This window comes from Bombina bombina, chromosome 1, assembly GCF_027579735.1.
Source record: "Bombina bombina isolate aBomBom1 chromosome 1, aBomBom1.pri, whole genome shotgun sequence".
Lineage (NCBI taxonomy): Eukaryota > Metazoa > Chordata > Amphibia > Anura > Bombinatoridae > Bombina > Bombina bombina.
This window is the reverse complement of record NC_069499.1, coordinates 584,834,336-584,860,258: the sequence shown is the minus strand read 5'-3', so window position 1 is coordinate 584,860,258 and position 25,923 is coordinate 584,834,336. Positions and strand designations below refer to the sequence as shown.

The 25,923-nt window shown below is 36.8% G+C and overlaps 1 protein-coding gene across 6 annotated transcripts in view; it reads right to left on the bottom strand.

Annotated features, from left to right (window-relative positions):
• Positions 1-3,173: 3,173 nt before the first annotated feature.
• The window catches only part of COL6A3 (collagen type VI alpha 3 chain), a 149,208-nt gene continuing 126,458 nt past the window's right edge, over positions 3,174-25,923 (bottom strand). For 3 of the 6 annotated variants that reach the window (XM_053698857.1, XM_053698862.1, XM_053698863.1), the window contains 11 exons: positions 23,670-24,163; positions 20,729-20,828; positions 19,829-20,533; positions 19,404-19,506; positions 17,805-17,893; positions 17,303-17,593; positions 16,687-16,767; positions 15,512-15,682; positions 13,145-13,195; positions 8,459-8,629; positions 3,174-4,139 (listed from right to left, as the gene is read on the bottom strand). In XM_053698857.1, coding sequence (XP_053554832.1) covers positions 4,099-4,139; positions 8,459-8,629; positions 13,145-13,195; positions 15,512-15,682; positions 16,687-16,767; positions 17,303-17,593; positions 17,805-17,893; positions 19,404-19,506; positions 19,829-20,533; positions 20,729-20,828; positions 23,670-24,163 — 2,297 coding nt within the window. In that variant the 3' untranslated portion in view covers positions 3,174-4,098. The remainder of the gene's footprint in view (positions 4,140-8,458; positions 8,630-13,144; positions 13,196-15,511; positions 15,683-16,686; positions 16,768-17,302; positions 17,594-17,804; positions 17,894-19,403; positions 19,507-19,828; positions 20,534-20,728; positions 20,829-23,669; positions 24,164-25,923) is intronic. The other 3 variants (XM_053698858.1, XM_053698861.1, XM_053698860.1) reach the window with 3 other exon arrangements.

Here is a 25,923-nt window from a genome sequence, read left to right as displayed (position 1 = left end):
ATACTGAGTAGTAACCATGCTACTGTAGTTGTATTTATCAGTTTAATGTCCCTTTAACACAAGTGGGATTTTATACCAGAATTAATGCAGTTAGCTTCCCATACCCTTCACCCCCTCTATGGCCTCCTGTGTCAGATGAAAGGACATCATCACATCTGCTTTAAATCTGTTTATGAGGATTATTGTGTGGCCCAAAATTCATCTTCCTGGACCCATCCCCTTACTTCCCACCCCCCTTTTGTTCTGTTGTTTCAATTCCCTTATTAACTAACAAACAGATGCTAACAGTCTACAATGTGTTCTCCAATGTGATGACTACATCCTGGCTTGAGTGGAAGTTCAGTGTGTGATCCTTTATCAGAATGTCATGTTCTACACTGTCTCGGTGGCATGGGACACCTGCAGCTTCTCAGCACCTAAACTCATTGAGGGCTGGTGGTTATTAATCCCACCTCTAAGATACTGTGACATAGCAGCTTAGGACACTCAGTCGCACCACTAGGACTTTGTGACTCATGCAAGTTAGGCAACTCTCAGTCCCCCCCCCCCTTTTTTTAGACAATGTGACTCATGGGAGAAGTAATGGAAGATCAGATCACACCTTTTGGAAAGATTGACTCAGGGGACATGTTCTTTATTAGTCACACTCAGTCCAAACTCTGAGAGATTTAGAGCATTCATAAGATTAAGTTGCAACTTAAAATAAATCTCTGCACAAACTCTCAGTATCTTTTTAATGTCCTGCTCTGCGTTTATCAGCTGAGCTTACTGCAAACATTCCACAAAACCTCTCCATTCAGACCCTGCACTCCTTCTCCTGCTCACATCACCCTACACTTTGTAGCCTCTCAGTCTGCTCCATCTTGTGCTTGTATGAACCTATTCCCCACAGAGGCTCTGAGTCTGGACCCTTCCTCATTCGTATCTTAAACCATATCCCTCACAATCTGTGATGCTGGATTTCTATGTTGTTCTGTATTCACCTTTCTCTGGGCATTTGCAGTTCCCCCTCTTCTATTGAGTGCATTTCACCATCTCAGAGGAGGAGGGGGGACTCAGGAAATATCATGTAGTAGCTGGAAACAGCTGAAGGTGAATGCACAATCTTGAGTGATTTAGGGGTTCTATAGATTACCCACATCATCCCCACATGTGTATAATTATAAAAGTCTCAGCATCATCCCACTGTTTGTTTAGAAAATGCACTCTCTCTTCATCACAGCATTGTCTGTTTAACAAGGGCAGTCTCAGTGTCACATCCCTTTGTGTAAGAGGATAAACTCACTATAAAAAGCTAAAATATCACACTCACTGATCTCTGTGCTGAGCTGGTAATGTGCATTGTATTGAAGGACACTCATACACTCTAAAAATACTGCACAACGGTAAATGATCATATGTTGGATTCTCTTATAAACCTATGATAATCTTATTGTTAGATATTAATCTATATAATAAGAAAAGTCTCAGTGTAATTTCCCTTGTTGAGTAAAAAGAACAATCTTATTGTCACAGCATTTCAGTGTAACAAGGACAGTAGGTTATGTAACTGGGGCAGTTTCAGTGTATGAAATGATTAGCCCTTTCAGGTAGATTTACAAAGATTTGCTGTATATTTGCTTATTTAGAAAGAAATATAAAATAATGCACATCCTTTCATTCAAGCAAATAGATGCATACTGTTTGATTTTTGTGTAATGTAAATAAAGCAAAATCAAGCAAAGGCTTCTGTATTTGTATGAAAACCAGATTTTTAATTATAATGTTTTTTAAAAAAAATTATTACATAAAGGCATCAAATTTATTAGAGAAAAAGTGCAACAAATATCTGTGCAAATAAATTCAGCACCAAAATTAGTCAAATGCCACAGACCACAACCATTTAAAGCATTTGTTTTACTAATGAATGATAAATTCAGAATATTTACACATCCCTAGTGACTGTTAGTTTTGACCTTTTGTGTGAGTTTGAATAATGGGTGCACATATTTCAAGCAGACTTGACAACATGCTTGATTTTAAATATTTGTATTAAAGCTAGCATAGAGCCAAAAAGGCTAGGAGTTTCCTTAAGGTTAATGCCTAGAGGTTAGTGAGAAGGTGGGTTGCAACATTGTTGCATTGTGAGGGGAGGGCTTACTTGGGTTTATAGGCAGGTTTCAATGGTACCCTGGCCTCTTCCCATCCTCCCTCCCTGGTTATTATCATGGGCTTGTGAGTTGAACAGCTTCCATAGGGTTGCTATGAGTTGGCTGTGGCTGGGGTTTTGTTAGTCGAACTAGGATTTTTAGTAAGATCACAGAGGTTAATTTATCCTCACGTCTTTCCAGCAGGCTTATGTGCAGGCCTGCCCTTTGGGCAGGGCGAGAGGGGCACCTGCCCAGGGCCACATGGTTTTGGGGGCCCCGCCATGCACTGTCAGTGTGAGGGTATAAGAAGGTGCAATGTATACCCTGTATTTAGTTTATGAAGAATTGTTTATGGTATAAATAGGTAACACTAAATGTTGGGACAGGGGCGGACCATACAGACCGCAGAACATACGGGGAGGGAAATAAGAGCGTTAGGGCAGTGGGGCCCCACAAATTTGTCTTGTCCAGGGTCTCGAAAAAGCTAAGGGTGTCCCTGCTTGTGGGGCCTGGTAGGTTGAGGGGTTCCCTTACTGAGGATGAGCTTTTGCCCTCAAGAGGCGTAAGGTCGTGGCCTATTTTGGGCCAGATTTGGGGAAAGGGCGGAGTAATGTCTCAGGCTGAGGGGGGAGGAGCGGATGCTTCAAGTTGGAGCCTGGGGCTCTTCTCTGCGAAAAGATGGGACAGGAGAGCTCTGGAAAGCTTGAGTACCATGTCACCTCCAATGGGTCCGAGGTCCTCTCATGGTTTGGGGAGGATATGGACTCACTTGCTGCCATGTTTCTGAATAAGTTTAGTCAATTATTTATATTTTATTATGTAATACATACAACCAGTTATGGTCTATACCTACATTTTTTGTTTTTATGAGTTATTCTAGTTATGGAGTGGGGGTGGATACCCAAGAACTACATTCTAGGCATCTAATAGTGTCTTAGTATAATGAGGTTAGTTTTGACGTCACATTTTTTTTGTGCAATCAGAGAAATCACATTGTCACACATCTCGTTTTTCCACAACACATACAAATAAGGACACAATTAATTGGACACCTCTTGAGCCTTTATTCAAACTTTTTTGTAAAATCTTTTGGTCTTAAAAAAACAAAAACAATATCATGAAGGCCTCATTTTTAGTCTCACCCCTCCAAAAACCTCAAATTAAACAAAAAAAATAACACCCAGCAAAACCCCAAAACAAAACAAAAAACAAAATCGTCAAAATGAATGCTGCAGTGATTTTGCACTGTTCATCCCCGGCATTCCGTTACAGCAGCAAGGGTTGCTTTGTTGCTGTAGAATAAACTCACTACTTAATAAGTGGTAAAACCTAGAGTTTGAACCTTTCACTGCCAGAGTAGGCTGCAAAATATATATCTAGCAACAGGGGGCTTTTAATCTTCATCTCCAAGGGAAAGGTATACACATCATGAAGGATCTGTAGGTGTGTGCAATATGTGGACAGTGGAAGGGATTGTGCTTTGGATATGCTGGATATGTATATATATTTTTATATATATATATTTTAGTTAAATCATTCATTGCTGGTCCTGTGCTTTACATGTCAGTGATGACAGGCTTTGATAGGGAACAATATAGGTGAGAAATACAAGGTAGTCTAGTGGCAAAAAATATTAACAAATTGAGTTTGGAACTATAAAAAATAACTGACATGTATTAGCCTTTGACAGTTGTTACTGAGCATACGGACTGCCAAGTAACCCTTTCAAGGCTGCAGAGTGCAAAGGATGATATGATGGGCAATGTAGCAGAGCTCTTTCCAGCAGTGAAAGTGTTTAGGACACCAGGCCACAGTAAGCACCAAGTCCATAGAAATATTAGCACCATATTGATAAACTGTGTAATTCCCCTCTCATCCCGCAGGGGTTCAGGCTGCTGGGACACAAGGTGAAGGAGAGGGCAGTGCGTCCTGGGCTGTGTCCCCTGAGAGGTAAGTACAGGGGATCTCCTTATGTTCCGATAGCAGAGACCACACCAGCGTTCATAGACACTACATGAGAGAGAAAAAAGGATCAGGTCACAGGGGAATGTAACTGGAGAAAGGCAGTAAGACAATGAAAAGGGGTGATGCAGAGAAGTGAGTCAGAGTAATGACAAGAAATAAGACAATGAGAGTGTGAGTGTAAGGAAGACAGGTGCGAGAGACGTGACACACACAGTAATAGGACACCCCCAATGAAACATCAGTCTATGTAATATTGACATGAATAGTCACATACACACCCTGTCACTAGAGATGGGCGAAAGTGTTTATATCTGAATTAAAATGTTAGAACGAATGTTATTGTAAAAATTCGATTTACATAATAGAATGTTGATAAGAACGAATATTCTTAAAAATTTGATTTTCGAATGTTATTTACAGTTTTCGAATATCACATTCAAATTCGAATATTACATTTATAAAACACAATTGTAGACTAGAAACACTATTTTGAATGTCACATTCGAATGGAATATCACATTCGAATCGAATATCACATTCGAATCGAATGTCACATTCGAATTTGAATATTACATTTATAAAACACAGTATTAGACTAGAAATGCTATTTCAAATTCGAATGTAGCATTCGAATTCGAATATTACATTTATTAAACACAGTTGTAGACTAGAAATACTATTTCAAATTTGAATGCACATTCGAATTAGAATATTACATTTTGAAATTGAATGAATACATAGCTAAACATTCTATTATTCGAACGAATATTTTCTAATTTTATTGAAAAATTAGAAAATCAAAAATTCGAAAATAGAATGTTAGAATGTTACATAAACATTCCAAATTCGATTCGAACAAACGAATGTATCAAAATTCATTTTAAATTTCAAATTTTTAGAAACATTCGCCCATCCCTACCTGTCACACTCTCAATATGACAATGAGAGCAATGATGACAAATCCCACATCACAATAACCAGAACACAAACAACAGTCACATACTACACCATATTGACATACACATCATATTGCGAGGATGTGTCACATACACCACATTATACTAAGAGGTAGTAACACTGTCGGATAACTTGCACCATCTCTCATTGGTAGGAACGGTCACTTTAAGAATAATAGTTATCTTAAACATACACACTATGGGCTCGATGATCAAAAATTTTGTGGAGAGAAATTGTGCAGAATCATTAGGATTTTTAGCATTATATTGTAATGCAGGTGTCTTTACACTCATAGGAATTACTCATATGCTATGTCACTGACAAAAAGCATCACACATACATTATATCAAACTGAAAAGATTAACAAAGAAATTGTCACAATGGCAAGAATCATAAAGCAAACACTATCACACCGTCTAAAATCATCACACAAACACTATAGCACAGGGCTTCAAACTCCATACAGAGCTTGATAAATAGGCCCCTATATCGCACTGACAAGAATCATCACACAAACACTATATCACACTGACAAGAATCATCACACAAACACTATATCGCACTGGCAAGAATCATCACACAAACACTATATCGAACTGAGAAGAATCATCACATAAACACTATATCGCACTTACAAGAATCATCACACAAACACTATATCAAACTGACAACAATCATCACACAAACAGTATCACACGCTAAAGGATCATCACACAAACACTATATCACACTGACAAGAATCATCATGCAAACACTATATCACACTGACAAGAATCATCACAAAAACACAATATCGCACTGGCAAGAATCATCACACAAACACTATATCAAACTGACAAGAATCATCACAAAAACAGTACATGAAAAAGAATCATCACACAAACACTATATCACACTGACAAGAATTATCATGAAAACACTATATCCCACTGACAAGGATCATCACACAAACACTATATTACACTGGCAAGAATCATCACACAAACACTATATCACACTGACAAGAATCATCACACAAACGCTATCACACTGGCAAGAATCATCACACAAACACTATATCGCATTGACAAGAATCATCACACAAACAGTATAACACATTTAAAAGAATCATCACACAAACACTATATCACTCTCACAAGTATCATCACACAAACACTATATCGCACTGACAAGAATCATCACACAAACACTATATCACACTGAGAAGAATCATCACACAAACACTATATCAAACTGACAACAATCATCACACAAACAGTATCACACGCTAAAGGATCATCACACAAACACTATATCACACTGACAAGAATCATCATGCAAACACTATATCACACTGACAAGAATCATCACAAAAACACAATATCGCACTGGCAAGAATCATCACACAAACACTATATCAAACTGACAAGAATCATCACAAAAACAGTACATGAAAAAGAATCATCACACAAACACTATATCACACTGACAAGAATTATCATGAAAACACTATATCCCACTGACAAGGATCATCACACAAACACTATATTACACTGGCAAGAATCATCACACAAACACTATATCACACTGACAAGAATCATCACACAAACGCTATCACACTGGCAAGAATCATCACACAAACACTATATCGCATTGACAAGAATCATCACACAAACAGTATAACACATTTAAAAGAATCATCACACAAACACTATATCACTCTCACAAGTATCATCACACAAACACTATATCGCACTGACAAGAATCATCACACAAACACTATATCACACTGAGAAGAATCATCACACAAACACTTTGTCACACTGACAAGAATCATCACTAAAACACTATATCACACTCACAAGAATCATCACACAAACACTATATAGTACTGACAAGAATCATCACACAAACACTATATCACACTGACAAGAATCATCACACAAACACTATATCACACTTCATCATCATACAAACTATCAAATTGCACTGGTAAGAATCATCACACAAACACTATATCGCACTGGTAAGAATCATCACACAAGCAGTATCACACTCAAAAGAATCATCACAAAAACACTTTATCACACTGACAAGAATTATCACACAAACACTATATCACAATGACAAGAATCATTATACAAACACTATATCACATTGACAAGTATCATCATACAAACACTATATCACAGTAACTAGAATCATCACACAAACACTATATTGCACTGACAAGAATCATCACACAAACACTATATCACACTGACAAGAATCATCACACAAACAGTATATCACACTGACAAGAATCATAATACCAACATTATATCGCATTGACAAGTATCATTATACAAACACTATATCACACTAACAAGAATCATCACACAAACACTATATTGCACTGACTAGAATCATTACACAAACACTATATCGCACTGACAAGAATCATCACACAAACAGTATATCACACTGACAAGAATCATAATACCAACATTATATCGCATTGACAAGTATCATTATACAAACACTATATCACACTAACAAGAATCATCACACAAACACTATATTGCACTGACTAGAATCATTACACAAACACTATATCGCACTGACAAGAATCATCACACAAACAGTATATCACACTGACAAGAATCATAATACCAACATTATATCGCATTGACAAGTATCATTATACAAACACTATATCACACTAACAAGAATCATCACACAAACACTATATTGCACTGACTAGAATCATTACACAAACACTATATCGCACTGACAAGAATCATCACATAAACACTATATTGCACTGACAAGAATCATCATATAAACACTATATCACATATCACACAAACAGTATGGGGCCGATTTACCAATGTCTGGCGGACATGATACACTTTATTTGTATTGTTATTCACAGTTAATATTTTGTTGTAAGGTTTAGACTACAGGGTGTTTGTCATTTAGGATTGTGATTGTAAAGTGATAGTAAATTCTAGCATATCAAAAATGCTAGGATTTACTATCTCTAAAAAAACTGATGGGTAAATGCCTTTATTTCACTGTGGCTTCAGCGCGAACTTAAGTGCCTCCTGTCACCCATGGCACAGCTCAGTTTTTTAAAGAGGTGAAGGTTCCACCACTTATCCAATAGTGCTAGCCGACTGGCATTTTGCTTTAGGCTAGCACGGCTATTGGTTAAGAGGTGGAGACGTCACCTCAGAACAAAATGAGCTGTGCCGTTGGCGGCCAGAGGTGCTTAGGTTAGCGCTGCAATGACATAGAGGTACATATTTATCAGGTTTTTTTAAACTGATGAATGAAAGTCGCCTTTATTTTTAGTGATGGTAAATCCTATCATTTTTGAAACACTAGAATTTACCATCACTTTAACAGCAATGAAAATCATTTGGGGTCATGTTTTCTGTCCTCACCTGGAATACAAGTATTTTCACATTCTTTTTGTGTCTTGAACCGATTGTCATTTCCACCGCAGCCTCCATACCAAAACCGGGTACAGCTCTTGGTTTGTGGGTCATAGTACCACATCAGGGTAAAGTCCCTACAGGTTCCGTCCTCCTTTGGCAAGTTACAGACCAGAGAGCCTATGAACAGAAGATATCTATCAGGAAAAGGGGGCAGAAACGGTGTGTATGGTGCCAGTTATTGATAAGGCTTGCACAATAAAGCACCTTGTGACCAAAACTAAAAAATATCTCTAATCCCAACGATCTGATTCAATAAACTGTGAATATTTCTAGATGGCAACATCTGCTTCATTACAAAATAGTGAGCACACAGCTACCATAAGCATTTTTCATGTATAAATTTATTAATTTATTATCAATCTCTCTATTATACATTTATAAAAAAAAATTTGTCAGAGATAAACATTTATTGTACAGTATTCCATTTAAATGTTTATACTCACGTGAAAATGTATATGTAAGATTGTATCTAGTATCAGTAATGCAGGCAAAAAAATATTTCCATGCAAAGGAGTCTTTTATATATATATATATATATATATATATATATATATATATATATATATATATATATATTAATATGATGTAAAGCTTGTTATACTTAAAGAGACACTAAAATTAGTTTTTGTTAGACGTTAAATTACTAAGGCTAAAAACATATATGTTAAATAACCTTCAGTTAGACAAATGCTACATTACAGATGTTTAAATTGATTTTTAAACTATTAGAAACTGGATGCTAGTACAGTACACAACCCTAAGAACAGATAGCTGATTGGCTGACAAGGGGAACTCCTATAGTACTGTTGACAGACATTGACACATTAACGTAACTTTTTTTTTCCTGAGCATTCATTTTTGGGAAAAATAATAGAAAAATGTATGTGTAATATGGGGTACAGTATAAAGTTCAATGCGGTTTAAGTATTTAAAATAAACCTCCAATAAAAGAAAAAGGACAGAAGATCATGGGAAAACAAGCTATACATTGCACAATAGAGTAAAGGGACAGTCTAGTCAAAATTAAACTTTCACGTTTCAGATAGGGCATGTAATTTTAAACAACTTTCCAATTTACTTTTATCATCCAATTTCCTTTGTTCTCTTGGTATTCTTTGTTGAAAGCTAAACCTAGGTATCATTTGTTAATTTCTAAGCCCTTGAAGGCCACCTTTTATCTCAGTGAATTTTGACAGTTTTTCACAGCCAGACAGCGCTAGTTCATGTGTGCCTTATAGATAAACATTATGCTCACTCCCATGGAGTTATTTATGAGTTAGCACTGATTGGCAAAAATGCAAGGCTGCCAAAAGCACTGAGATAAGGAGGCAGTCTGCAGAGGCTTAGATACAAGGTATTGGTAATCAAAGAGGTAAAAAGTATATTAATATAACCGTGTTGGTTATGCAAAACTGGGGAATAGGTTATAAAGAGATTATCTTTTATTTTAAACAATACAAATTCTGCTGTAGACTGTCCCTTTAAATATCATAACCCCCAGTTTTGCAGGATTGCTGCTGTTTGGAAACTAATTCTTTCTATCAGTCCTGCTGCTTTTCCACTTGTTCAGATCCTGGAATTCACCATGCCCCAGCCCAGAATGTCCTATCTATGATCGGTAAGACTGCCCAGCCCCCCCCCCCCCCATGGCATTGCCCAGCTCTTCACAGAGACCCAGGTCCCAACCAGAGTCACCCAGTCTTGATATGGTAGTATATATTATTAAGATTAAATATTGACCAATTTTTAGGTTATCTCTCCTCAGCAGCAATATATACAAATTTTAGAGATAAATCATGTAACCAAACAATAAAACATTTAGCAATTCAAATAAAAGCAAGTAAATGACCATTGTCCATATGACAGAGACAGAAGTCAACATAATTAAGTTACACCACATGTAACAATAGCGAGGCAGTAAAACATATCTATACTGTATAGGAACCATGCAAATTCAGTTACTCCATGTCTGACAAAAAGGTATTATTGTAATTCGCTTTTGCTGTTTTCTTAGAATGTATCTCCTTATATTTATCTCTGGATAACACAATGCTGCCGTACTCTACACTATTATCAGACTAGATAAAAACACTAACAACTAGCTCTAGCAGGGGAGGGACACAAAGAAATCATAGCCCTTTGCTAAAATTAATTCACAAAAATAACTTTTTGGAAATGAAACCCAAACACTTTATTTTGTGATTCAGATAGAGCATAACATTTTATAAAGTTTCCAATTTACTATTATAAATTTGCTTAGTTTCTATGATATTATGGGGCCGATTTATTAATGTGCGGGCGTACATGGTCTACTCTAGCGGATCATGTCCTCCCCACATCGATAAATGCCGACAGCATCTGCTGTGGGCATTTATCATTGCACAAGCATTTCTTGTAAAATGCTTGTGCAATGCCGCCCCCTGATCATTTGCGGACAATCGGCCGCTAGCAGGGGTGTCAATCACCCGATCGGATACCTCAGAGGTGGGGGGCGAGTTAAGGATCAGTGGCCCCTATGTGTTGAAGAGATACCTAGGCATCTGGAGCACTACAGGGCAGGATATAGTGCTGATATCTAGTGCTATTGCAAATGGATAACATTCTTGTAAAACTGCAGCCTCCTAAGCTTATGTCCCTGCTTTTCAACAAAAGATTACCAAAAGAGCAAAGAACAATTGATAATAGAAATAAATAAGAAATTTGTTTAAAAATCGCATTCTTTATCTGAATCGTGAAAGAAAAAAAATGTGTGTTTCATATCCCTTTAATTGCTGCAATCAACATTGTGTGTTTGGGTGCATTTCAAATTGAAATAAATGCATTTTTTGCAATAGACTTTCAGTATCAAAATTGCTTCTAGTAAAAGTTATTTCTTGTTTTCTGCAGCATACGTACATATGCTGTGAGTGCCCTGTGCACCAGCATTCAAAATCACTGCTTTTTAAAGTCAGCAGTGGCTTGTATGACAAGTCCCCACTGATGCAATACACACCTCCAGTTCTCTGACCTAGCATGGTGTCTGAATCCTGATCCTCTATTCACGTGTAGCATATGTGCATATGCTGCTGAAACTAATAACTTTTACTAGAAACATTTTTGATGAAGGAAGTATATTACAAAAACGCTTCTATTTAAAAATGAAATGTGTCGTGGACATTTTAGTTTTGCTTTTGGTATCTCTTTAAAACAAATAAGTGGAAAAAAAAACATTAAAGGGACATGAAACCCAAAATTTTTTTCAGTAGCTGCCGATTGGTTGCTGCACATAGATGCCTTGTGTGATTGGTTCACCCATGGGATATCTAAAGAATGAAGCAAATTAGATAATAGAAGTAAATTGGAATGTTGTTTAAAATTGTATTCTCTACTTAAATCATGAAATAAGTTTTTTGGGTTTAGTGTCCCTTTAACTTGCATGATTCGAAAAAAAAAAGTTTCTTAACATTTAAGCATAATCCATAGGAATATAAAACTTAGATATAAAAAGTCTCTCTTTTCCAAAATCTGACAAATAATCTCAGTATTCCGCAGACCCACTATGCAGAACCTTTTCTCTAAAAAGCATTTAAGCATGACTTACGTATGTGGACTCACATATGCTTCAGTTTAGTTTTTATTAAGTTTGCATCTGTTTGGGGACAAATTTACATGACCAAAACTGAAAACAGATCTATGAATCATTTTAATGAAATATTTGAGAAAACAAGCAGCAGATTCGGACGTGTGCTTTTTGTTTGCAAAAAAACATTTTCCATAACCTGGGAATACATTCCTGGGAAAGGGAACAGATTTAGAGGAAATCTCTATTTGAAACGCCAAAGCCTTGGACTAAACGTATCCATGGCCCTGATACATAACCAATTATGGTGAGAATAATAAATGTTTAGATAAAAATAATTTTCAATTGATTGCCAGCTATATGTGCTTTACCACAATGCAATGGGCACAACAGTTGCTTTCAATATCAACAGGATTATTTTACCAATGCAACTACATAACCAGAGTTCATAGCAGGGGCACGCAAACTTTTTTTATTTGAATGGAGAGACAATCACTAATGGTGGGATGGGATAGTGGGCACATTACATTATACTCATGCTTATTGTTAACACCTCAAAATAAAATTGTATTGTAATCACGATTTTAGATAAACCATAAATAAGACATTAGTTACTACTAATTATACTAATTTAACTGTATGTGCTACTAATTACTGATGTCTGTTTTCTCTCTTAGTGGTGCTTGTGGGCCAAGCTGGTAGTTTTGGTGGTCTTTCTAACAGCTATCTTGTTAGGCAAAAAGAACTGCAATGGGTTTCAAAGAAAAATGGTGGGGTCCAACATGGGATCCAAAGGTTTAATGGGTTAAACAAAAGGATTTAATTTAATTTCCAACCAGTGGCCAGGTATTAGTAGTCATATAGTTGCATAGCTCTGTTTGGTCTGCATGTCGTTGCCTAGCAAGGACAAGAAAAGAGGTATATTGGAAAGAGGGAGTTTATTAAATACATTTATACATAATGTCATAAGGCTGCATGATATGATGGTGCACTACAAATCATAATAATAATATTAAATCTTTGAAACCATCTTTGGGTCAGTGCCAACTAGGATAAAACTCTGTTTTCAGTACCTGGCAGTGACTTTCCTTCAAGGGCTGAGACTTGGACATTCTTCTCACCTGCTGTGGAAAACACATATATGGTTAATGGGAAACTGAACGCTTTTTAGATATCGTTATGGGTAGAATGTGTTCCTGTTTATGAAAGTGAAGACAAAGGAACAGTAATAAAGCTGAAATAAAAATTGCAAGCTGTTGCAGTTGCTCATCTATAAGGAAATAACTGTGGAAGCAAAGCATTAAAGTAGCTTATTTATGCGAAGTCCCAGGAAGGAGAAAAAAAAAATAAGTCAGCTGGTGAGGAAATAAAATAAGAATGTGAGCTCTGTGAAGCACAAAACATCTCTGTATCACAACTGTAATAAGAATAGTGAGCTGACAAGTTTCATATCTATTTGCAGTTTGGGAGAGAGAGGGAGAAATTAAGAAGTCTCCAACTTCACCAGTTCCCAGATTCTAGATCTATGGAGCGGATTCCCTAAACAATAGGGGGATAAGTGAGATTTAGTGAATCAGCTGTACAGAATAACCTGGAAACTGGTGAAGCTGAAGAGATTGGTGAGGATTTTGAGGATGGAGATGCCTTCTTTGTATGCATTTATTTATTTTTTGTGATGAGGGAATGCTATACTCGAATGCATAATCTATTCCCTGCACAAAAAAACTTACATGTACAATATATGTTTTTAATATAAATGAATTAATTAAGCAAATGATGTCATCATGAGATTTTTGTATTGAAGATCGGATTATGACTGATATTATGATGTTCTTTTAAAAAAATATTTCCAAGTTTATAACATAGAAATAATCAGAGTGTGATATTTTGCAGTGTTATGTGGTATGACACTGATAAAACAATCTAAGTTTAAAAAACTATAAAATAACAACAGCCAAAATTCATGTTGCCTGTGAACTTCAGTGTGGCCAACAGTGCAACTTTGACATGGTTCCAAGTGAATCCGTTTCTGACTGTATGCTAGTTGTATAACCTATTAAAGAGTTCTAAGAAGGCATAATGTCATTTTACAAGATATTTTGAAGACCAAAGCATAACAGAAATATTCTATTTAGTTTCTTAAAAGCAAATCAGCAACCCCATATGCCCCCATCATATTGATGCTTTATAAATTTATATTTTTCTAAAACTGGTAGTGACTCAAATCTCATGTTCCTTGAATTCATTTTGCTCCAGTGTCTGTACAAATACTGATCACTGGGCGATGGATAGGGGTCATGCAAGGCTAAGAGCACCCAAGAAAAGCATTGCAAGATGACAACGCTTAGGGCGAGGTTACAAGTGGAGCGCTATTTATTGCTCCTGCTCAAGCGTTAACTGCACGTCTAGGATACTGCGTGTATTACAAGTTGAAAGTAAAAATATCTGATATTTTTTTTGGTAAAATACATAACTATAGCTTTATTTATAGATGATTATAAAGAGGTATAGATATATAGAAATATATATATAGGAATATCTATTTAAAAATACAAAGAACATATTCCCTTATGTGAAGGACATTGGAATGTGAAAATGTTAAACACTCTATTATAAAAGGAATAATGCATAAAAATGATTTTACATGTTTTCAGCTACTTAACTTGAAAGGTCTCCCGTGTACACACACACACATATATATATATATATATATATATATATATATATGTTTCTATGTGTTTTACTGTATTTTTACTGTATATATTTAACATTTTAACATTCCAATGTTCTTCACTTACAAGATAATGCCTTTTTCAATCTTAAATACATATTTCTATATATGTGTGTATATACTTATACTTGCATATCTTTTCTTATATATAACAGTATCAGATAAATATACTGTATATATAAATATATATTTAATACTATTATGTATTTAATTATTTAGTGCTCATGAGAACTTAGTATTCTTAAAGCACGTTATTGAAATATTACATATACAATATTATATATATTGAGCCCTTATAACTTTTTATTACAATATTTGTTTGAATAATTTTTTATCAGACAGTGTTATTATGAGTGTAACTGTACATTTAAATGTATTTTTGATGTTTTTTGTGACACTTTTTATTTGAGCGTTACAGTTAACCAGAGCTCTGAGATCATGATAACCCGATGTGCGTTAAATTCAATTGAGTTTGAGCGAACAAGTTTACTTTCAACTCATAATACGCTCGCTACTTCCGATGCGCGCAAGCACCCATGATAAATCCGTTATTGCTTGCGCGTAACAGTTATCACACCATTCGTAATTGGGTCCTTAGTTGGGTGTATATGAGAACCTGCCTGATTAAATGACAGTTCTTATTTGCATTCAGATCATTCATTACAAAGCAGTGCAATTAATATAACTGGTTCCCATGACTTATACTTACTTGTCTTAAGACACCTGCTCAAGCATTCAGCTTCAGTGTCAAATCTATTGGCATTACCACCACACCCTCCATACCAAACCTGGGTGCAAATCTTGTTTGTCTTGTCAAAGAACCACTTAACCTGAATGTCCTTGCACTGAGTGCCCATGTCCAGGTCTAGCCCACAAGGATCTGTTGAATTGGAATTTCAGAGAGTGTGGAATGTTAACATAGAGTGTGCAGCATTAGAGAGTGTGCAGTGTTGCACAAAGTGGGCAGTGTTACAGAGCATGTGCAGTGCTACAGAAAGAGTTTAGCATTATAGAAAAAATGCAGAATCAGGAGCATAGAGTTGCCAAACAGGGACCATGCATGCTGTTCCTTTGTGTGTCACTGGTGTTGAAGGGAAAGCTACAGAACATTATTGACTGCCCCTTCAGCATACAGGAAGTTACTGTTAGTTTTATAAGATGGACTAGACTGGCTAAAAGGTAGGAAATATATATGATTTTATTAAATACATTATTTAACAATATAATATTGGACGATAGGTTGTTATGTACTCTGTTCCAAGCTGTTAAGGGCTCTTTTATCAGTTTTTTGATGGGTTTTAAATTCAAAGCCATTCAACACTAATGTTTTCCCATGAATTTTCACATAAGATACCCTAGTTAGCCAACCATCACTTCCTGTATTCCAATCCATTAGAAAAAAATGTTTTCTCACATGTTTTAACATCATTTTTGGATTAATCTAATCCGACAGCCTTGCAGTTTTTTTTTTAAAGCTATCTTGGATTGTGTTGAAGGGCAAATAATTACAAATGATCAAAGTTATATAAAATGTTTACTACAAAACCTTAGGAGAAAGAAATAACAACCTTCATTCAAGACAATAGCCAATCATTATCAATATTAAATCAATAAATCACCTTTTTTCTTTCTCATCATTTGGCAGTAATTTTTCAATGATTTCTTGTGTAAAACTGAATTTAAACAACATTTTACTTAATAAAGAGGGCTCACTTCAGACAGATCCAACTCCACTACCCATTGGGAGTTGATTTGGGCTGGTATCATGGTGCCGAAAAAGGCATTATACTTCCCTCATTACAAAAGTTTGAGGTGGTATAATAGGATGTGTAACCTTCTGACCAGCGAGACCAGTCACATCAAGCCCCACCATCTTGTACTTACCAATTTCTGGAGTGTTCAGAGGTTCTGTGTTCATTGGCATATTTATACTGGACACAGCTGCTGGCTTTTGTTGAGATTTACCTGTAGAATAAACACAAACAATATGGCGCTGAAGTACCAAGCCATTAAACTTTTAATTTATCTTTTAAAGTAAAATTCATCCAATTAAATTTATAGAGAATGTGATCTATGTTTTTTAGTGCAAATCCCTTTTTGATTATGTTACCAGGGTAACGTAATTGCTGCTTCATCATGTGATTTGCACCAGATTCCCAAGCAATTTTACACAAATTATTGTTAATAGTAAATAGATTATGCATTCTTTGTTTTGCCTCGGGGTATTATTGTTCCTCCAGGAGTCTAGTAAAACATTTGTGGACAGTACTAAGCAAGTAGTGGTCAGGCACAAAAAAGTAATTGAAAAAACAAACATTTAAAACTGGTAAACAACGTTTAATGATATTAGCTATACTCATTAATATTAAGAATAACAACCTGTTTCATGTAGACAAAACTATTCTAATCTATCACCTATCTTCAAGGACTAGAACTTCAGATCTCTTAGACCTGTGGCATATACAGTATAATAATTTTAAACATGGAATCTGTCACTTACTGGTGGTAAATATTGCATGGTAAGTGACCTGGCCATGTGCCGGATGGTGGCCTATGATTGTGACCTTATATTGTTGTCCACTCTGTAGCCCTCCAATGACTCTTTCAGTCCCGGTGACATTTTGTTTGACAACTAGAACTTGGTCAGCAAGTGAGGTGACACTAAGGTCATAGAGGTGAGGTTGTTGGGGAAATGTGTTGGTCCACCGTAGCCGTGCACTGTTTTCTGTCACATCAAGCACTTTCAAATCAGCCTGTGGTACCTCTGGGACTGGTGATGAAATGGATGGATCTGGTAAGATAGATTGAAAGACATTCAATTCATGTCCACATTTGGAATAAAAGACTCAAGCAGGCTAGCTCTGCTTTACAACTAATTAATTCTACATCAGGATTCTCCTAGTAGTTGTCTTGTATACATTCATGAATTATTGTATAATCACAAATTAAACTTACACTAATATTTATAGACACATGAGTGAATTCAAAGGCAAAGAGTTTACCTGTAGGTGTGCCTGTGGTCATAGGGACTGGTTCCACTTCAGTTTGAGGACTGGACACAATCTCATCTGTTGTTTCATAAGCAGTTACTCTGTTAGGGGAACAAGAAATCCACTCCTGACATTAGTCTGTGTTCAAGTAAGTTAACTTATTCAGTAACCATTTTTGTTTAATTGTGATATACCTTTAAGGTATATCCCGCCCTGGAACAGGAACCTCCCTATTTAAAGGGGTTGGTTCAGACTCTCATAGCCTGGAAATTGTAGAAGTCAAAGAAAGCTCCTTATTATTTGACTTGTTTCGATTTTGGTCTGTGAATCTCTACCTAACTTCTAATACCCTGTTCAATTCTTCGTTGGAAGTTTATTGCTTTGTTCTCATACTATTTGTATATTGCAGTGGCTTGTATCACCTATCATCTTACCTGGTTTCTTGTAAACTTTTGCACTATCGTTTACTTTCAAAGGGCCGCCGGAACTACATTCTCGCCGGGACCGGAAGTCGCACTCACACCGCAATAGCGCAACTGCCAGGTCAGTCTCTACCTACACACAGCACCGGAGATTCTTTGTACCACATACCTTAAGGTAACCTTTCTATGCATAATATTTGCTCACACGATGTCATGTTAAAAGTGAGTTTCTCATTATAAAGTGGTACTCGGTTTGTGCTTTAACTAAGGACTGTTTTGGATGAATGGACTTGTACATATTTTATGCTGTGTTTGTGTGAGTGCGTGAAGTCGGCCGAAGATCAAGGGGAGCCAAAAGTTATATGCAGGATTTATGCAATATAAGGATATATCTATATTTTGATTTTGTTTCTACCTATTATTGATAATAGTTATCATTAACTTTGTGATCATAGCAGCAAGGTTGTATGGATCATAAATAAGAATCTAATCATTCAAATAACAACAGTCTCATTTAGAACTAAACTGGTTATTATAAAGATTGATTTCTGGTTTAGATTTCTCAAGAGCAACAACTCCAATATTTTAACACTACATAAAAAACGGTTTACAACCGGTGCATCACAATAATGGATCCTGTTCTTACTTCTATATTTCAGGTTCAGACATGTAACACACTGGTTTGTTCCTCCTCTAACCCATTTATCTATCCACAAGCACTAAACCTCCATTATTCTTCCTGCTCTAATTGTTTTCCCCAAAATTGACCCATACCACGAATGACACATTTATAATGGAGATACCGGTCCTATAAATTAAATATTCTAATTTGTATGCTAATTAATGAAGACCATGGAAGTGTCAAATATATGAATACATTTAATTTAAAGGTTACATTATGAGTAAGATTGTGGGGTGCATATGTTCCCCGTATTAATCACTTCACAAGCAAACACTTGTGCAATGCTGCCCGCTACCATCATGCAACCAATTGCATGAGAGTAGGGCTAGTCATTCACCCTGGACTCATCCACCAGCAAGGGCTTATGAAGCACCAGTTTAAAATGCTGCTTTATAAATATCAGTTGAAGGCTCAAATGAGCGAGCATGCAACCGATTGGGCCCTAAGTAACATAAAAGTGAGAGGTTTATGTCACCATTGAGGCCTCAGCTTTTTTACTGTACTCACATCTCTTTGTAGTTCTCATTTTGGGGTAACCTCAGCAATCGCTCATACTGGAACAAGGCACACTGCTCCTCGATTTCTGGAGAGAGTTGGTAAGTGTTTGCACCTGTGGATACATGGAACAGAGGGATAATCACTTTATGTTATGGCCCATATAAAAGCACCAACAACAATATAGATCACCACCTTTGCAGCTAATTCATGATATATGTAGGTTCATACTGTATTAAATAAAAAAGGCCATACTATTGATTTCGTTTTGTACATTTGAAGGTGATAAAGTATATCACTGCAAGGTTTACAGGTGTATAAACTGTCTCTTATGAAATAATTTCAGAAGCCAAATATGCTGTAATGATTAACAGTTTAGTTCCAATTGTTAGAGGAGTTAGTACATTTCTACTTTCTATCCCCAGAATCATACTTACTGCTGATGAATCCTGGTAGCTGTAATGCAAATCGCAGTAGGTTCTTCTCAAGCAGCTCGGATGGGTTGCTTGCCTTCTTAAAGAAGACATCTTGAGGTTCACTGGCCAAGGTAATCAATTGGCCCACATTTACTTTCTTTCCAACAGTAAGAACCACAAAGAATATACCCTTGCACTTAGCCTCAGTTACTGTTCTATAAAGCTGTTTGAGTTCTGAGGCCTTCACTTCTCCAGTCAGGATTAGGAAAATTACTTTCATTTCCCTAGGATATGGTGCTGTTCCAAATACATGATCTACAGTATACTGGATAGCACTGCTAAGTGACCTTGCACCATACAGTTGAGTCATCTTATTTAGAATGAAGTCATGCAATTGAAGAGGGGAACCGTATTCTGTCAACCCAACATCTACTTGTACAGGGGAGGTGCTGGCATTATTTTGGTACTCATAAGGGGCATGCTGGACCACAGCAATACGGGCATGATGGGAAGAGGTCTTAGGTTCTGGGCTAAGTTCCAGTTCCCTGACGACATAGTACAAAAAGTTTTTAATCTCTGCAAACTGGGCAGCAGTGGTGGAGTCTGAGCTGTCAAGGAGGAAAACAAGGTCAATGTCTTCATCAGTGGTAGTTGAACGGCGCAGACGGAAATCTCCTCTTGGTGTACCAATGCTGCTCCCACATGTACGGTCTGGTTCACATATATCTGCATAGATAGAAGTCTGAGAATGAGAACTTACAGGGAAAGAAAGCAAGCACTGCCTGTGATCTATCATTTTTGGAAAATTTTATAAAAGGTTATATCTTGGGCACAATATTGTTCTTCAGGTATCATTGCTAGAGAGGAAGTCTACAACTTCTAGCTGGTGTGTTGAGAGGTACAGGAAGTTGCTCCACTTACCTAGACATACATGGCAGGACAAAACTTTGCGAATGGTTTCATTAAACTGAGCAGCACCTGTACTGAGAACAATAGCCTGACCCACAGCTGTGTTGTTAACCTGGAATGGATAAATACAGCATATATATGATAGGACCCTAAGGATGTAGGAATACAGACTTTTAATGTCATCTATAAATGGAAGAACATTAAGCTGTTGTTCTCATGAAAATGTATGTAATGCACTTAGAAGAAACAATGTGTAATGCTCCTCCTATGGCATCTATTATCTCTACCGTACATTGCTGGACCAAAATTATTATAATATTATAATAATAATTATTATTTATTTGAAAGTGACACAGCAAGGAACCTGTAGGAGGTCGGAATGTATGCCTTTCTTAAACTGGTTAAATAAACTTAATACATACTGCTGATTTACACACCATTGGGCATTTTTACCAATATTTAAATTTGGTAATGTTTTCTGTTTGAATTTGTATGAGTAACAGAAGTTAAAGCACATTTAACAACACAACATTTTTTCCTTTTATAATTAGTCTAGTAGTTAAAATGTGTATATTGCAAAAGACCAACATACAAAGCAAATATTTTAAAATAATTTTAACTTGTTTAATGATTTACAAATCATATTGAGAACTGTGATATAATTATCTTATCCCCCTTAGAGCTAGATTACAAGTGGTGCGCGTGTTTGTTTAGCGCTCATGCAAAAACGTTTTACTTTCAACTTGTAATACATGTGCTACCCGAAGTGCACAAAAAGCTTGCTTTTAGGGAAGTTAATGCACGAGCGGGAGTGATAAAGTGATGTCCACTCGTAATCTAGCTCTTAATTGGGAACAGTTACAGCTAGTTTATCTGCTGAGATTAGGAAGCCGGTTTAGACAATGTCCAGCATGCAAACCTAGGTTATAGAATTTGCCTTTTGTTCTCTCTAGGGAAAATGGAACAAATACAATTTCAAGATTGCTTACAGCAAGAGCAGGTAAAATAAATAAAGATTGTTTATTATAAAGTCGTTAAGTATGCATAAATAATTATCAATTATAGAATAATGATAAATTCTATTCTTGGTGTTTAGCAATGTATTTAACATTTCCGTTTTAAAAAATCCTTAAAGGGTACATTAGCATGCGTTATTCTAGAAACACATACTAGAAAAGGACACCTACAATAAAAAAACTACCATCCAAATCCATTTTCTTTCAATGAGATCAAATTGAGGTCTGGCTTTGTGGAAAAGATGTATGGGAGACAGTACAAAGCTCTAAAATGATTTGGGAGCCTTCTCTGGAGACCATATTCCTTTCATCATCAAAGAATCCCAAAACGAATGTATTACATTAGCATATGTGGTGTAAATGCCTCATTACGGGTGTGAGACTCTAATCAGTAACAGAGGATATCTTGCTGGGTAAGAAGTTAGAGCCCACGTATTTTGGTTCATTGAGATAACAAAACGAGTTGCATGCATAAAAAAAGCACAGCATATATGGCCTCAACCATCAGGTCTATAAATGCCTTAAAAGGACAGTAAAGTCAAAATAAACTTGCATGATTTGGATAGAGCATGTGCTTTTCAACAACTTTCCAATGTACTTCTATTATCTAATTTGCTGTTTTCTCGTGGTAAACTTTTTTTAAAAATCATACCTAGGTACGCTCAGGAGCATCAAAACACTACTGGGAGCTAGCTACTGGTGAGTGGACATAAATGCTGCTTGTCATTGGCTCACCTGATGTACTGTTAGCTCACAGTAGTGCATTGCTGCTCCTGAGCCTACCTAGGTATGCTTATCAACAATGGGTACCAAGAGAACAAAGCAAATTAGATAATTAAAGTATATTGGAAAGTTGTTTAAAATTGTATGCTCTATCTAAATCCTGAAATAAAAATGACAAGTTTCACTACAATGTAAGTGATCCACATTAGGGGCCATAAAACACAAAATTCTTCTTCATTATTCAGATAGAGCACACAATTTGAAACAACTTTCCAATTTACTTTTTTTTTTAATCTATTTTGCATTATTCTCTTGGTATCCTTTGTTGAAAAGCAAAGCTAGGTAGGCTCAGGAGCAGTAATGCACTACTGGGAGCTAGCTACTGATTGGTGGCTGCACATATATGCCTCTTGTCATTAGTTTGCCCAATGTGTTCAGCTAGCTCCCCGTAGTGCATTGCAAAGATAACAAGAGAATTAAGCAATTTTGATAATAGAAGTAAATTAATTGAAAATCTTTAAAATGTATGTTCTATCTGAATCAGAAAAGAAACATTTTGTCTTTTATTTCCCTTTATGCTTTACAGAAATGTGAGCTTATGAATTGTGCAACAGCTTTATTTGTCTATGGGAGTCACTATAGATAACTAACCTGTGTAGCACAATCATGTCGCTGCATACTCACTGCTGTTGCAATATTATTTACTTTGAGAAAAGTCCAGACACATATAATGTAGTGCCAGCTTCAAATTGAATCAAAATAAAATGCTTATCCTCATTAACATTACAACCTACCAAAATGAATGGCTTATAAAGACCTGGCCCACACTACAATAACCTAGATGTGAACAGACCGTTACTACTTGACCCATAACCAACTGCTGTTAACCGTATTTGTGACTCTGTCTCTCAATGCAAGAATCCCATACTACCCACTCAAACCACCCTATGTAACCCTCCCACAGCAACCTTTCCTAAACCATGATGACCTAGTCACACCTCCCACTACACAAGATCTGCTTACAAACTCCACATCCAATATCACTCCTTCTTCTATCAGCCCAACCTGAATAATCCACACATGCAAACCACTTGAAATGTTTTAAGCAATTTGTGTAATAAGTTTAGGAATCTTTCCACAACTGAAGAATGTACATGGCTGCATTAGATATACAGCATTAATTTAAACTAGTATCCACTTAAAAGAGGACTCACCTGCAGAGCATTAGACAATACCCTGTCTTCCCTATTAGTGAGGAAGACAGATGACACTCCTGCATCATACAGCTTAAGCACTGCCTCATTGAGTTGCTGGGAGGCTTTGGTTTGTCCATTACTGAAAAACACTGCCACTTTTCTAAGGAGAAACCCTCCTCTTGCTCTCTTAAATGTGTTCCGTGCCACAAAAGCCATAGCGCTCTCCAAGCTACGCTGTTTGCTTGTTTGTTTGGGCTGCAAATTTCTTATTTCTTGGAGCAGAGCTGGCTTGCGCAGAGCATCTGAGAAGCGGATCTCTGTTGTAACATCACTGTTATATGTAAGCAGGGCCACTCGAGCTCCTCTGGGGCAGTTGCTTTCAGTAATGGCCAGTTCATTCACCACCCTTAAAACAGCTTCCTTCATGTTGTTAAAGGCATTACGGTTTACATCAGATGAGGTATCTACTACGAATGCCAGATCAGTGGGAAACACTGGACACTCCTTGGCACCTAAAAAGATAGAGTCATGGTAACATATTAACTATTTGATTCTACATATGAAATTTATCTAAGAAATATCAGATAAAAATTCCAATAAAAAAAGCAAACATGGAATAAAAAAAAAATCAAGCTGCTATCACTTTGTCCAAATACTTTCTTTTTTGAGTAAAATCATTTAAGTAAGCAAAGACATCAAAACAATTCTAATTAAGACATTATTATTTTTATGATTTATTTTTGTTTATTTAAAATATATATTTCTAGCTATTTATCTATATGGATATATGTACAGGGAGTGCAGAATTATTAGGCAAATGAGTATTTTGACCACATCATCCTCTTTATGCATGTTGTCTTACTCCAAGCTGTATAGGCTCGAAAGCCTACTACCAATTAAGCATATTAGGTGATGTGCATCTCTGTAATGAGAAGGGGTGTGGTCTAATGACATCAACACCCTATATCAGGTGTGCATAATTATTAGGCAACTTCCTTTCCTTTGGCAAAATGGGTCAAAAGAAGGACTTGACAGGCTCAGAAAAGTCAAAAATAGTGAGATATCTTGCAGAGGGATGCAACACTCTTAAAATTGCAAAGCTTCTGAAGCGTGATCATCGAACAATCAAGCGTTTCATTCAAAATAGTCAACAGGGTCGCAAGAAGCGTGTGGAAAAACCAAGGCGCAAAATAACTGCCCATGAACTGAGAAAAGTCAAGCGTGCAGCTGCCAAGATGCCACTTGCCACCAGTTTGGCCATATTTCAGAGCTGCAACATCACTGGAGTGCCCAAAAGCACAAGGTGTGCAATACTCAGAGACATGGCAAAGGTAAGAAAGGCTGAAAGACGACCACCACTGAACAAGACACACAAGCTGAAACGTCAAGACTGGGCCAAGAAATATCTCAAGACTGATTTTTCTAAGGTTTTATGGACTGATGAAATGAGAGTGAGTCTTGATGGGCCAGATGGATCGGCCCGTGGCTGGATTGGTAAAGGGCAGAGAGCTCCAGTCCGACTCAGACGCCAGCAAGGTGGAGGTGGAGTACTGGTTTGGGCTGGTATCATCAAAGATGAGCTTGTGGGGCCTTTTTGGGTTGAGGATTGAGTCAAGCTCAACTCCCAGTCCTACTTCCAGTTTCTGGAAGACACCTTCTTCAAGCAGTGGCCACTTCTATGTGGCACGCAACAAAAACCTCTTACTGCTTTAACTTGCGCGCTAACCCAAACTGATCTAAAGCCGAAGTTGTGTAAAAAAATACTTTAAATAACTTTCTGCTAGATTAGAGTTAGAGTTTTGCGTTATGAGTAAAAAAGCAGCGTTATGGGTTATAGCGCTGCTTTTTCACTAACGCTGCTATTACGAGTCTTGTAGGTACAGCTTTTTTTGGCCTTAACGCAGATTAACTTACGCAATTTTCGTAAAGTCTTTTTTCAATGGGACTTCCATAGCGCCGGTATTACAAGCTTTTTCTGGGAGGCCAAAAAGTGAGCGGTACAGCCTATCCCGCAAGATTCGTAACGCATTCTACAGTTAGTAGTTATGAGTTTTACGCTACAAAGCTGTAGCATAAAACTCATAACTAAAGTGTTAAAAAGTGCACTAACACCCATAAACTACCTATTAACCCCTAAACCGAGGCCCCCCGCATTGCAAACACTAAAATACAATTATTAACCCCTAATCTGCCGCTCCGGACATCGCCGCCACTATAATAAACATATTAACCCCTAAACCGCCGCACTCCCGCATCACAAACACTAGTTAAA